This window comes from Platalea leucorodia, assembly GCF_965183815.1.
Source record: "Platalea leucorodia genome assembly, chromosome: 1".
NCBI classification, from domain to species: domain Eukaryota; kingdom Metazoa; phylum Chordata; class Aves; order Pelecaniformes; family Threskiornithidae; genus Platalea; species Platalea leucorodia.
In genome coordinates, this window is record NC_138823.1 from 13,126,206 (window position 1) to 13,141,727 (window position 15,522).

The 15,522-nt window shown below is 41.2% G+C and overlaps 1 protein-coding gene across 1 annotated transcript in view; it reads right to left on the minus strand.

The window, feature by feature from the left end:
- FER1L6 (fer-1 like family member 6) overlaps positions 1-15,522 on the minus strand; it is a gene marked incomplete at both ends in the record, with an annotated part of 80,876 nt that overhangs the window by 40,310 nt on the left and 25,044 nt on the right. The window contains 8 exons of the mRNA XM_082315756.1: positions 118-237; positions 1,026-1,116; positions 1,781-1,881; positions 3,183-3,303; positions 7,298-7,478; positions 9,272-9,380; positions 12,592-12,941; positions 13,995-14,187. Coding sequence (XP_082171882.1) covers positions 118-237; positions 1,026-1,116; positions 1,781-1,881; positions 3,183-3,303; positions 7,298-7,478; positions 9,272-9,380; positions 12,592-12,941; positions 13,995-14,187 — 1,266 coding nt within the window. The remainder of the gene's footprint in view (positions 1-117; positions 238-1,025; positions 1,117-1,780; positions 1,882-3,182; positions 3,304-7,297; positions 7,479-9,271; positions 9,381-12,591; positions 12,942-13,994; positions 14,188-15,522) is intronic.

Here is a 15,522-nt window from a genome sequence, read left to right on the forward strand (position 1 = left end):
CAGATATCCAAAGGAGATCTTTGGATTACCAGGTCAGGAGTTATTATTCACATGGGATTACGAAAATCAAAGTCAAGCTCTGGATTTTAAATTTATCTGAACTTCTGTGTGGATTACCTCATCAATCAAGAATCGAATTTTATCTATAAAGCTCTGAGTCTCACGCATCATTTCATCCAGTGGCATCTTCTTTTTCTGCTGCTGAGCAATTCCCTTGGCATCACTGGACATTGTTTCCTGCAGTCAGGAAAGACAATATGTATTTTTTACACATTATCAAGTACTTTGAACTGGACACAGAAGGAGAAAACAGTCTTCAATTCAAGTTGAAAAGAGAAGATGGAGACATTTGGTTCAAGGTAGCAATTACCTTCTTTGTCACAACAGAAAGTGATCAACTCTTTGGAGCTGAATAACATAAAATGTGGATGTCTCCCATTTTCTCTTTGTTTGTATGCATACCACATGTATGGAAGTCCTGAGAGACATGTGATTACCACCTAGAATTATCAGGCCTCAGTCCTGACAGAAGTCACAACAAAATTCTGTGCTACAAACAGTAAATAAAGCTAATAAACATTCAGACGACCTCCACCAAGTTTGGTTTCTTCTCACTTGTTCCCTGGAGGAGGTGACTAAGTGCAGGAATATCAAATGCCAGACTTTACTAGTCTTGAAGTTCAGCCCCACCACAGTAATTAAATGCCTAACAGCAGTGTTAATTTGGTGTTTTTCCACTGAACTCAGCATCATCCCATTTTAAGATGCATGGAAAAGAAAAATCAACTCATTATTATATATATGCCGCATTTATATTTAAAAACATGTTTGGAGTTCTTTTAGGGTATCTTACAACTCTGTACTAAGAACAGCGGGGTTTATTAAAAAAATGCTCTTGGATACTATACTCATATTAATTACAAAGCATTCCAGTATGATGAAATCAAATATAAATTAAGATTTATACAACCAGTGTGCTTTCAGTTAACATCATCGCATCAATGCTTAAATGAAAAAACACATACCAGTTCTTGCTTGAACAGCATGAGTCTCTTTTTGTCCAAAGCAGTGTAGTTCAACCCTTTGGGTTTCTTTTCAGCAATGGCAATGAAGGCCCTAGGACACAAGAATAACAGGTTCTTTAAATGTGTTATTTTTTTAATGATGTGAGCTGCTAAAATACATTGAAATGAAATGTTCTCTCTCTGCTGCAGTACATGAACCAGAAGACAGAGATACTGAAATTCTCTAAAATAAATATTGAGCACCTATAAGATTCAAAGAATAGAGTCCAAAAACTCTACACCACATTTCACAGAAACAGGGTTAATATCTAGAAATTAGGGTTTATATCTATTTTCAGTCCAATCATGTCATCTGACACAGAGCCCACTGGGTGATTTATCCCAGCATGTGGAATCCTTTTTTTTTATCTTAACTTTATCCTTTTTTACAGTATGTTTATCACACACTTTATTAAATCCTACTTATCCCATATACATTCTGTTCTTAGAGTCCAGAAAGCCAAAATAATATTACAATGATTGGCAGTAGTCTACTGTCAATACTGAATACTGGAAATAACAATAAAGTATTTTCTCTGTATAAATAGAAACTGCAATTTGGAAAGGCCTTTGCTTTTATAACAGAAAAAATAAAATATACATCTCAGTAAGTTTACTGTACTTTTTTTTATTATCACCAGTTTCCTTGTCTAGCCTTGAATTTGTAGCCAACATATAAAGTCAATTTTCTGTATGCCTCTAGTAAATGTAGTTACCTGCTTTGATTGATAAAATCATTTAGGGTCGTCCTCATTTTCTCCTCAGATGCAACCTCTGAAACCTTGATCAAGTCCTTTGCTTGCTCTAATGATTCTTCCTGTGAAAAACACATGAAAAAGCCGTTATGTAAAAGAGGACACTTTGTCATTCTGCCAGTGTTATAACACCATTATTCACCATATGACTAGCAAGAATGAGGCAGGCGACTTCGTAACCTGACAGAACAGGGCCTTTGGTATATCACTACACTTGAAGTGTGCAGAGGAAAGACTCCAGCAGCATGATTTATTTTGACCTTTCACCAATGTCTCCAACTACTAGTCCAAGCTACTACTGCTTGGAGCAGCTTTGTTTTCTACTTCTTTGCTGAAGATCAGTCAGTGGGAAACGTTCTCCACTAGGTAGGAGGAAAAACTGTAGTTCTCCTTGGTTCTGTTTCCATCCCTGCTGCTTAAATTTAGCAAGTTGTTGGAGTTAACTTCTTAAACTTCGGTGGGCACCTGAATCCATATGCAGGGTCTACCACAACACCTACTGTTATCATTGAGAAACGGAGTCTGTTCTTACAAATTAAAATCAGTGGCTGGATTTCCAGCAAGGCCTGGGGGTGTTCAGGTACGCTGACAGATATATCTCTCCATATATATAGTCAGATGTTTTCTTTTCAAATACCTGGGTTCAAAATGTTGGCCTATAAGCCACTGTCTTCTCATGATACAACCTTGCATGAGGATGACTTCAGTGTTGTTGCTCATGAGGTATATGAGGACAAATGAGGGATGAATCAGACTCTTAATCTGAGTGCCCAGAATTAAAATATTGAACATTAGAAGTCACTTTAAAAAAATACTACTACTTTCTTGAGACTGTTGATAGTCAACTTTAAACAAGTTGGAAAAAACATCATTATGGGAAAACACTATGACTAGGGCACCACAGTGACTGCCCATGAGATGATACGCCATTTCGTCTCTATCAATGTTTTTAGGAAAACTAAAACCAAAAAGTGTCCTTTAAAGAGTCTCCAACATAAACACAGGCTAAACCATGTGGTCTGGGCAAGAAGACATCAGAGGAAGAGCCATAAGAGACAGAATTATTCTATATCTCATATGTGAATTGTTTGACTGCTCTTACAAAGAATAGAATGTTTCTGAGAAAGAAGACAGCCCTACAGCCAAAAAAATTAATTGTGGACAGGAATACTTGACTAGCTCTAATAGATCAAAGCAACTTGGAAAAAAAAGAAAAGAGAAGAGGCTGACATCAGCTACTCTTACACAAAATGAACAGCAAGGAATGCAGTTGGGGGAAACTGAAGGCCTGTTTTGGGGAACGTGTCCTCTCACTGCCATACTCTGCTAAATACATGAGCCTAGGAGGATGGTTGCCACTTACCAGGTGATCCGCCATTTTCTCAAGAGTGTTGGAAGAGTACAGACGAAAGGTCTGGTCGCCCCAGTAACTCTTGACACAGATACAGGGCTTCCTCTCATCGTATGGCAGGTACTGGTAGTTCCTGCGAAAACAAAGTACAAAGCAGATCGTAAAGGGGGAGGCACAGGAAAGAAAAACTGGTGCTCTCTCACAGCACAGAAACCAAAGACACGACAGGATGTGTTCACATGTGCTAACCAGAAAATACTCGGAAGAATAAGCACAAACATCACTTATGCTACCTGAGATCCCTGAAGAGAAAAAGCTTGAAGTCAATGGATCTAATTTCAGTGCTTTCCAGGGTGGGAGAAAAGCCAGGCAAAGAGGCATGCAGAGAAGCTCTGAAATACTGTTAATGGTGGGAAGCAACAAGGGAAAAAGGAGCAAAGATTAAAATCTGATCACCTCTTCAAGAGCAATGGCTCCGCACACTGCACAGCGGGAGAGGCATGGCAGAGTCTCACCACCACGTTACTTTCACAGGATGTTTTTTTTCAGAAGCAATAGCTAGTGGACATTGACATTCCTTGGCAGAAGCTGATCTGCAGGACACTGCTTAGTAAAAGTGATAGTAACGAACTCATAATAACTCAGTGATAAAATGCATCTGCTGCTCTTTTTTTTGACTTTTTATCTTAGGTCCAAGTTGCCATATTGACTCTTTTTGTAATGCTGCTTTCTTCAGGTGTTCAGCTGTATGAATGTCTTGTACTGAAAAAAATGAGCAAGACACCAGCATAATCAGAGGCTCTGCAGTCTTTAATGCACACCTGCCACAAAGCTTGATGTTTTAATTAGAGTTGTGGCAGACACTATGTCAAAATCATGTACCTGATAAGCACGTTGTCCTCCCGTTATATAAATACTATAGCCCTATGAAACACCATGCTCAGCCATACTGGATTCAACACTAGAGGTATCATCATTTTCCTTACTAATCGTGGGACAGTGGAGAGCTTTTTAATGGATATGAAGCTCTATAAATTGCTTTATTTACTTCTGGGAATGGCTCTAACCCAATGCCACCAATACATGCTCTGCAGCTGAGAAGAGGCTGTACTGGAGAGCTATTTTCTGGTGTATATTTGTGTCATGGTTTAACCCCAGCCAGCAACTAAGCCTCACACAGTTGCTCGCTCACTCCCCCCCGGTGGGATGGGGGAGAGAATCAGAAGGGTAAAAGTGAGAAAACTCATGGGTTGAGATAAAAACAGTTTAATAGGTAAAGCAAAAGCTGCACATGCAAGCAAATCAAAACAAGGAATTAATTCGCTAATTAGTTGGCATAGCAGGTGTTCAGCCCATCTCTAGGAAAGCAGGGCTCCATCACACCTAACGGTGACTTGGGAAGACAAACGCCATCACTCTGAACATTCCCCCCTTCCTTCTTCTTCCCCCAGCTTTATATGCTGAGCACGACATCATATGGTGTGGAATATCCCTTTGGTCAGCTGGGATCAGCTGTCCCAGCTCTGTCCCCTCCCAAATCCTTGTGCATCCTCAGCCTACTCATTGGCAGGGTGGTGTGAGAAGCAGAAAAGGCCTTGACCCTGTGTAAGCACTGCCCAGCAATAACGAAAACATCCCTGTGTTATCAACACTGTTTCCAGCACAAATCCAAAACATAGCCCCATACAAGCTACTATGGAAAAAATTAACTCTATTGCAGTCAAAACGACCACAACTTGCCTTGTAACCCTTCAGTATTTCTCCACAGAAACTGCTTCCCTAAATAATAAAGAATAAAACTACCTGAACCTCCTGCTCTTCACGATGTTCAATAACTGCCAGAAAAAATGGTTGCATTTTCCATTTCCTCTCCTCTGGGAGAGGCTGTGGTATCCAAGAAAGGAGAGTGCACTTGGTATGGAGAGAAGACTTGATTTCTTCCATTTCAAGGTATCTATATCTGAGCACAGCCAAATTTTTAGAAAGTCCTGATCATCCGCTCCTGAAATCCAGGGCCCCAATAGGCTGAGTTGGCTAAGCATGGGCATCCAGAAGGGGCTGGGTCTCTCATGTTTGCTTGCAAGGCTGCCTCAGATACCCTCAGTCAGTTCAGATAGAACTGGGCACGTGTGTTTCACCACTAAGCCAAGCCTACAGACACCAAACCAGAGACCAATCCAACCACTTCCTAACTTCCACATATCCCTAATAGGGTTATGTGAGAAAGTTTCTGTTTAAAAAGATGAAGATCTTATCTGCAATTTCATTTTACTACCCTATGGGGTATCAAAATAGAAAGAGAATTTCCCATTTACTTTCTCCTCAATAACTTACAGCGAGGTGAGCATTACCCATTGAATTCGGTGCATAGCAGAGCTACACAGGTCTCGGGAAATCATTAATTTTGGTGGTTTCATAAGAGAGAAAAACAATTTAACTATGTCCCAATGCCAGAGTTTCTTAACCTGAAATTCATAGAGCTTATGAGTCTTTTCATAGGATTTACTAAGAAAATTATATAGCCATGAAATAACTCACATGGAAGACAACTTTCATGTCTATTATTCCCTCTATGAGAATTTTGGGGAACCACTTTTTCAGTGTTAGTTTATTCTTGCTATACACTTTGACATAAATGTAGAAAATTCCTGGCAATTTCATGGTGTCTGCTTTAGAATTCTTATTGCTCTGCCTGCTCCTTTAATTTGTTAGTGGTTTTAATCTCCAAAATGGACTCTTGTTATTGTTTTCTATTGTTCATTTACGATTCTTCAATGCAGAATTTATCTAAATTATTGGATATCCCATTAAGTACTGATCAATACTAAAAATATCCAGTGATGAGACCAGTAAGATGCCAATATGAGATGACAGTTATAAAGTCATTAGTTGGTATCTGTGGCTGGCCAAACTGTTTTAGATAGCACAGGAGGGAAAAAAAGATGCAGCATTTTACATAAATTTGAGGGAAAGGGATCTTTAATGAGAGAAAACTTTGTTAATATTGGAGTGAGCCAAGAAACAAATAGCAGAATTGAAGAATGATTCATTCTTTTACAACGATTCTTTAAATCTAAATTCTTGTTAAGGGAAAAACTAAAAATCTCACAGTCTTTCAGGGAGGATAATAACGCAGCACGTACCCAAATCTGCAGTCCTGTTAATGAGGAAGGCAACCATCTTTCTGTCAAACATTGGTTTTTTTCCCCCTTCTCTTTATTTGCTGCAGAAACAAAAATTTCTGCTGTGGTATTTTCATTCTTGTTTTCTTCCACTAGCTCTTATTCAATCTGATTGAGCCATTGACTGCAAGAAAGGATAAAAGTACTTTCTAACCTTAGGGAGGTCCAGAAACCAAACAGATCCAGGCTGATATTTTCCACCTGGTCCTTATATCTGTAAACTGCTTGGCAGTGCCTGGCCTTCTAAAGAAAGAGGTACCTTCTAGTCTTGGCACTCAGTAATATCAGGGATCATTCTACGTACCAAAGCAACAAAGCAAATATTTCTTTTTATTAGCATATTTGAAATGAATTAAACCTTTACACTTCTGTTTATAAACAAGGCCATTTAGAAGAATTGTTCTGCATGTTTTCCTCTGTCGCTCCATTCTTTTTTTCAAGGATTATTTCCTCCTACTTCTGTTACTACTAGCTATTTAAGTCTACATCTATGATTATTAGCTCTGGAAAGTGTTCTGGGAAGCTGACTTTGTCTTGACCAGATCTCAGTATTATTGATGTGTTATTCTGCTTCTAGAGCTGGGCACCAGGTGGATGTTACTTGCGATCAGAGTATGGGACCCTAAACTACGGATAGCACTGAAAGAGTTCCACCTTCCTATAGCTTTCCAATGTATAGTTGGTATAATGCAGCCCTTTTAGAAACACCAGATGTTCAAGAGCCCATGAGCCCAAGATCAGAAGATGAGTGTAAAATGGCTCAGAGCCCATTCACTTCAGTGGAGCCTAGAAAATTTACTGTTGTGAAAGATGTAATTGAGGATTTGAAAGCCTCAATTCCACACAACCTGTTTAATGCTGCCAGGGTTGATTAATGAGTCCTGCAGGATTATGAAATAGGAACTAGAGTCCTGCATGATAAGATTTTAAAACACAGATCCTCACCTGTTCCCACCTGTGATCAGTGGCTTCTCAGGGGGTGTGGTGGATATCAGGGGTACTCCAAGGTCATGAGAAATTTCATCCTCCCCCTCACGCAGCAGGCTTTTCTCTGCTTCTCCATCACATGTTTTCTTTTTCCCTCCAGCTCCTACTGACACCCCATCAGTAATATTTCCAAAGTTACCTAGAGACACAGGGTTACAAGTGAAGAGATGACTACTTGGAGGTGGTAAAACCTGAATGAGGTTTAAAAAAAGAGAAAGACCAGTCATACCAGTGGAAAATCTTTGTTCACTCCTGTTCATTAGCTGTTCTGGCCATTCCACAGTTTATAAAGGTCCTTACAGGGCATGTTTGTCCCAGTGACTATTCAGACTCCAGGACAGCACTTCCTTACCTGCCCTATGTGATATATACCTAGTGTACTAACCCCATCACTTACTGATACCATCCTCTGTTTGCTGGCCCCCAGAACCTTCTGCTTTTGCTAAAGAAATTCAGAAACAGAAACAATAGTGCTGTTGATATTTCTAGACCCAGGAGCCCCAATATGTGTTTGATTTACACAGCAAATGTATGTCTTCTTTACAACGTATGGATGATCATTTCAAAGTCTGATCTCAGAAGTGCTAAAGCTCATTTTCAGAGAAGCAAATTTTGCATAATAGGGTTGCAGAGTTAGTAATAACAATGCTTTGAGGCCCCAGCTTCAAGCCTAATGCCAGACAAGTCCGCTAAGGGTACAGCTGTCTTCTCTGATAGGATTTTGCCTTAAAGGGCAATTATCAGCACTGGGAAAGAGGTGCATCCGTCAGACTGGTAATTACAGATTTCATTAGAGACAGGCATAAAATATTCCCTGCAGGAGAAGGATGTGCTGCATCACCCCATACGACATCCTGATCTGGACTTTTGGTTCAGCCTTTCATGTAAATAATGGCCATTTGCCAAATTCAGATCCAAATTGCAACTGCACAGGTAGCTGGGAGATGTTCAGGTCCAGAATTCAGAGCCAGATTCATCTTTAGTATTAATTCTGACAAGAATCAGTATAATTTCTTGCCCAACCATACAAATCAGTTTCTTGTCATTCTCAGCTCTGCTTCCTGCTAAGTTTCAGCAGGAATCAATACCACTCATTGATTGCCCTGTTTGTCACAGACATCTCTCCCTGCACACGTAGCCTTACAGTTGGGCACGCTCAGGTGCACAAGCACAAAGATAGGAAGTGCCAGGGTGTTACTGTGCACTTGGACTCTAAGTGGGGCTAGTACAGAGATAAGCAAACCCTTGCAAGAGAAATGAGACCAATTCAAGCTTCTCTCTTAAGGGAAATTCCTTCTGCTTTGAAAATATCCACTCAATGTTCATGAAAATATCTTCATTTTCTCTTTAGTCTGCTCCTGGGGACAATTCATCTCCACCATCCCTCACACAGTACAGTCCTGCTTTAGTCAGAAAGAGGACAGGATTTACCAGGAGGATCTTAGAGGACAAGCTGGTGCATGCATTTTGAGGCTTGGCTGTACACCACCCCCATGCCACACTCACAGACCCACATGTAGCTCAACAGGGTTGGCCAAGATGGTCCACATGGATCCTCCTTGCAAAGGGGCTCCCTCACAGCCATGGATTAATTGCAATGGGCACCACAGAATGAATTCTGTCCTGGAGTAAATTATTTGAGTTTGGTCTCCCGAGAGATTAGGAGGCATATATATTATACTAGGCGAGTTGCTGTATATAGTGGGTGAGAGGATTTGTATTAATACAGGGCATCTGGGAGGAGAGACAGCTAGGCATCAGTATGCCCAGCCGGACTGTTATCCAGAGAAATGATGATCAGGGTTTAATTCAAAAGTAAGCCCTACTCTGAAGCTGACTCCTGAGCCCTGAGGCACAGCTGTCAATAACACATAGCGTCCCCTTGCTCCTGAGACTCCCTCGCTGCTTTGGAGAAGAACTTAACACACTTACCAATGGAAACCTCAAAGGTTATTGGCTTGTCCCCAACCTTCCTATCAATCATTGTGGCTTCAAAAAATGTCCCGAAGAGAAGGAATTCCTCAAATTTCTCTTCGTAGATCTATTGGAGAAAAAGGAGGCAGAAAAATTACATTTATTTTACCTTCTACTCTTTTTTACAGCACAGAGGAGTCTTTATGAGTCTCCAGCAGCTGTGTTACTGTTGTAGATCTATCAGTCTGAGGTGGTCAGTGAGGCACAATTTGTAGGAAGAAGTAATACCTCTTCTCTGAGAAACTGATATGATTGGAAAAAGAGATAAGCTTGTGTGACTTTGGTCTTGCCAATATTGTCCAGTTATATCATAACTGGTTACATGAAAGTCATTACCCCTCACTTCATACTCTGCCTCACCAGTAGTCGCTATTAAATGGTTTCAGCATCTTCACATGCTCTTATCATCATTCAAACTAAACATCTATGCCAGTTCAAGAGCAGTTTAAGGGCACTCTTTTAGTGCAACAGCAACAAAATATCACCATCCCAATATAAATAATTTATCAGTGAGTGTGGCAGTAGTCTTCCTTTGCACTGCAATAGTAAATGCTGCCATCGTAATGCATCTAGGCAGGGAAGTGCTTGCCCAGCTCTGCTTTCCCCAGGATAACTTTAGCCTACTGCCCATGCATTTGTACTATCAAGACTTTGACCTTACTAAAAGTCAAGACTTTGACACTCAGCTCCCAGTGACGCCACTAAGACACAAAGATTTCTGGTATCCACATTTTAGATGGCAGCCCTGTGCGAAAGCCTACCGAAACCAAGCAGTCCTTCATTTTTTTTATCCTGCTGTGTTTTAAACCACAGGCCCAAAGGTGGGGTCTCAGTGTGGGAGGGTACAGTCCTCCGCTCTTTGCCTTCCCTGGCATCACAGCACAGAAAACAGTAACCCAGTAACCTTGTTTTCAGCTTTTGACAGAATTGGAAACACAGGAACCAAAGGGTCTCAGCACAGCAGCACACCCTGAAAAGTGTAATGACCTTTTGTGGAGTTTTAAGGTTCTACTAGGCTCTGTTTAAATCTACTGGAGACTCGATATCTGCTTGTCCCTGGCACACACTCTCACTCAAGGAAGGCCAGCTAATACCTCTAGCGCTCTTGGGTCATTAACAAAACAAGCTGTTAACCCCAAACCAAGACTAAGCTCAAAGGAGATATATTTTATGGTTTGAGTTCTCCCCAAATTTACACCCTGACTGCCACAATCTCTCCAATGTAAACCCTACTCATTTCACAGCATGGACATGAGCATATTGAAGCCCATAAGGCAAGATCAGTACTAGCTTCTTTTGCAAGAGTGAGGCAATGAATAAAACATCACTTGCATACGAATATTTCTTTCCCTGACTTCTGCAAAGCAGAAACAGCTTTTGACACAGCCCGTGATCATTTCATTTTGAAAAACCTCTGCTATACACAGTAAAAGGGCATAGGTCTTCAGTGAAAGAGTTAGCAGCATCACATATCAAAGCTAACACCACAAACAGATTGCAGCTCCAGAGTAGATTTAGCTTCCCTGCACCATGATTATTTTCAGCATGAACTCAGAGCATAGGGTGCCTAATAAAGCTGAGGCTCAGAAACTATGACACACACATCTATCTCCCATTATAAAGAAAGCAAATTGCAAATGTTTAATGTCTTGCTGCCAGAATAGGTCAATAAAGTTGTGCTGTGGGGCTGGGTAATTTGCCTCTACTGTCTCAGAGGCTCTATGAGACGTTTTTCGCCTTATTTGTAATGTCTCCAGTTCCTGCTTTTCCTTTCAGAGAGCTGTAATACAATTACTGTGTCTACTGTAGCATGAAATATTGCTGAATGTCAAAAACAAAAGAATATCAAGCACCACTGTATTATGTTGTTGCCTTTTACTCATTCTGTATTTGAAACTGAGGCACAGTAGCCAGAAATAAATCTTTATTACTACTATTAATATTTATTGGTGTTACAGCAGGGTTTGTTCCTCTACCTGGGGTATTTAGCTAGAACCTAAGTCCATAGTGTTTGAGCCTCTCGCAATAATGGATTTCTTCCATATAGAGGAAAATCTATATGGAAATAAATTTTTTCTCATGTCAACTCTATTACAATCTTCAGAGAAGAACTGAAGGACAGAGGCAATTTGCAACTATATGAGTATATAAAGCAAGACCAGGGCACAGGTTCACAAAATTGGCTTGCAATTACCCATGCCATTTCTCTGCTAACACACTCCTTGACCTGCTCCAGCTAGCACTCATGCATGCAATGCCAGGGCACAGGCCAAGGAAGAACACTTGCCAAGTCTAGGCCTCAAGACCAAAGAACAATTTCTCCTCTCTTATTTACTTGTAGAGGTGGAGTCAAAAGATCAAGAATCAGATCCAATAAAGGACATGAGTGCCTTAAGCACTGAGGTGGGAGTCCCACTACAAAAGCCAAAATTTTGATCAATGACGTACTGAAGTGAGAAGAAAATTGGTTATGAGAATATTTTTCTTCCTATTTATTGAGTAAAAAAAAAATAGAGCTTGCGTGTGCACCAGTGTGTTGTTGCTCCCAGACGGTGATGTGATGGAGTAGAGAATCAAAGCTCAAGTATTGGCTCAGCACCTGAGCCCACATGCCCTGCCACAGCTGCACAACCTTCTCAAAGCATCATAGCACAGATCTCCCCATGATGTAACACAGTACCACAGGTGACGTTAGGACAGTAATATCAGTTAATACCAATTGAGACTGAGTACATGATTTGCAGCCCCTCACCTAAAGAGATTAGCAATCTACAACCACATTGACAACGCAGGGTTAAAGGAGTAGAGTAAAACACGCTAGGCTGTATCTATCTCTCTGAATTTGCACAAATTCTATGTCAGTGATTCCCTACTGACTTCAATTGACAACTACTGATTTTCTCAAATGAATGCAGGAAATCAGACTTCATAATTATCAGCTGGCCCCATCGACTCTCTGTCATTTAGCAGATATTACATCATATAAGTTTCTAGCAGGAACACATGGATGCAGCTAGTGCAGAAGGGACAATAGGACAGGAGACTAAGTTTTATGGAAACCAAGTCCTACTTGAGATTTTTTTATGAGTTACAGGTACACATGAATGCTCCATTTGTGCTGCATGATTATGGGAAGGTCCCAAGACTATGGAGGCATGAAGAAGCTGTAGGAAGCACAGAAAAGCAGTATTAGATGACCTAAACCCAAATACACACATCAGTGCCATCCTCGGAGGTTTAGGGACACATGTCAATCAATCTCTTAATATCATACTGACCTCTGAAGGCACATCAAATGGCTCAACTTCCACTTCAGTAGAGTTCGTCTTATCTGAAGGAGAAGCTGACTTTCGATCCTCTCCTGCTTTCTCAGTTTTGTCTTTTCCTTTGGGTGCTTTGAAGTCTTTATCTTTAGACGGCAATTTGATATCCTTGATAATACTTGAAAACTTCAACTCACGGGCTCCTCCTGAAAGTATCTCCACAGCAATCTCAATGAAGAGACGTCCCCTGAAGGAGACCCCTTCTCCAAAACCTTCGTTAAGCTCCTGGTAGTCATCCATGAGGCTGTGGTTCCTGGGTGAGCCATAGAGATTGATCCAGGCAGGCCCAAATGTAGGCAAAAACCCTGGAGATAAAGAACCTTTTATGGCATTTCTGTTAGGTGTTAGCATGCTCTCCTCACTGTCTGCTCCAAGAAATCTCGCCTCTTGCACACCAAAAGCGAAACCTGGACCCATTTCTATGCAGGTGGGGACCACCTCATATACGGCATTGTTTTGCGAGGCTATTCTTAGGCACTAAGGAGCCTCTGCCAATACCCAACCAGGGACTCTGCTGCTATGGAGCTCTTTCTCAGAAGGTGTTTGTACCACACGTGCTGGGGCATGAGGCCTATTGCACCTCTTGGAAAAAAGAGCTTGCTCCCATAGACTGAGGGCTGGGACATGGTGGGAGAGGAATAGAGGCTTTCTCACCTTGTCCAAACTGTTCCCAAGCCCATGTCACCACTCAGTTTATATGATTTCTCCTTTATTTTCTGGTTAAGGACTCAGATACACATTTGAATTGCCAAGTTTAAGGAGTTACTGTGCCTTTGCTGAGCTGTGATAACTGACCATGTTCCACACGGAGATCACACAATGTAAATAAGGCTATATATGTAGACTCAGCCATCAGTGAAAAGACTCCAGATAGTGAGCTTTACCTCACATACATGAGGACAAGCACACTAGTCGATGGTACCTCCTTGAGCTATGATAGCACTCAGCTGAGCCTTACCTAAACACTTTGCTCTTACAGGGTAGATCAAAAACACAAGCCTGCTCTGCCCGTGATTTTCACTTTTTGCTTTCATTGCCCAACAGAAACTTGCACAAGCTATAAACTTACATCAGTCATCCCTAGTGGACCAGAGCAAACTATTGCCACAGTCGCAAAGAAGGTACCAAATTATGTAGCAGCCCTGTAACAAGAAAGGCAGTGGCAGACCACCATGCACCAAGCACAACGTGATATAACTTCAAATTAAGCAAGAGAAGGTCTCTCAGAACCAACAAAAACTATGGCAGTTCACCTGAGCTCTAGGCATTCCTTAAAATAGGATTAGCCAGTGCCCAGATCCCAAGCAAGTAGATTTTACTTTAAGGGCATATTCTGGAACAGACATTTTCCCCTTTACCTTTGTCACCATCTTGTTCATTTGATATTTTCTTCAAGTCAATGAAGTGGGTGGCTAAGGCCACATCATTCATGCTGCCTTCATCCCAGACCTGGATTTTGACTCTTCGGCAGAGTGGAGGGAACATTTCCTTGAAGATAATCTGTTCATGCCATACTGGATCTGCACAGTTCTTCTGCACTGTTGTGCGACCCTGAAATGAAAGTCCAGCAAATTTAATCTGACTCTGGGGTCAGACTCTGGAGAATGGCAATGAGTATAGCACAAATTGCACTTAGCAACATCCCTCCGGTCATTTTTAAAGCACAAATATCCTATATTAAAAGTACTTTGGCTTTTCTATTAGCTTGTTTATTTTCCCTTCCATATCTAATAAAAGACCATATTATGGCTACAGAATTCTCACCTGCACACAGCAGAGCCTGGAATAAGATCTAATTCTTCAGGGCCCTTATGCACAAATCATATCTGTGAAGCCAGACTTTGGCATTTCTGCTACAAACTGCACATCTTCAAATGGCTTTTGAAATACCTGGGTAGTAGTAATGCAGTTCAGTTTGTCTCATAAAAGATGAAATTCATTACAGCTGTCAGGCTGCATGTACCAATGGAATTACCTTAAATGGGGCAATCTATCCAGTATAAAATATGATTACTGTGGCTCACGTTCTGGACATATGCCTGTGTGCTAGCGATGTAGAGACCAGAGTTATTCCTCCTAGTCTGGAGGAGATGGCAGGACTGTGTCACAGTCTGTGCAGCCGCAGACTGTGGTAGGCCTTCTATTTTCACATTTGGTGGGGAGAACCGAGTCAGGAAACCCACCAACGATACCTCTAAACTGGTATTTTACACACCAGTGTGCAAACTCACATCAGTGACCCATTCTTATGTCTTCTTCAGCCCTCTATTAAACCTGAAGTAGCTGCATGCATTGGGCTGTTTTAAGCCATACTAGTTTGAGATGTAATGCTTTGCAATTTAGATTCGCAAGAAAACACAAAATCAGCAGCAAGGGCCTCATTCTCATGCCTGCAATATCTATAAAGGACTAACTGGAGTTCTCTGTAAGGCTTCCTTGCACACAGAAAGCATTGCTGTCTTAAAATCGTTTCCAGTTTGATTCTCTCTTTATTTACACCAATAATCAAGACAAGCTCCCTTACATGGTGTTTCATGGGTGTATCCAGAGGAACCAGGCCCCTGGACCTCCTCTGCGCTGCTCTTCCACCAAAGTCAGAAGGCCCCACTCAGCAGCTTTCTGTAGCACCATGTTTGATGTTGAAGGAGCTCTGGGAGCAATGAAGCTAGGCAACACTGAGACAGAGTCTACTCAAATGCTGCTTCTTCTGCTACCCACAGAAAAGCTGCAAGGGTCCTGAATTACAGCAGAGTAATTCAGAAGTCGATTACACAGCCCTAAAAAAACAGACTGAACCATCTTTACTGATTTCAGCCCTGCTTCCTTTTTTCACTCTAGGGAGACCAGAACATAGCACTTACCTAATACCACACTGGGTAATCCACT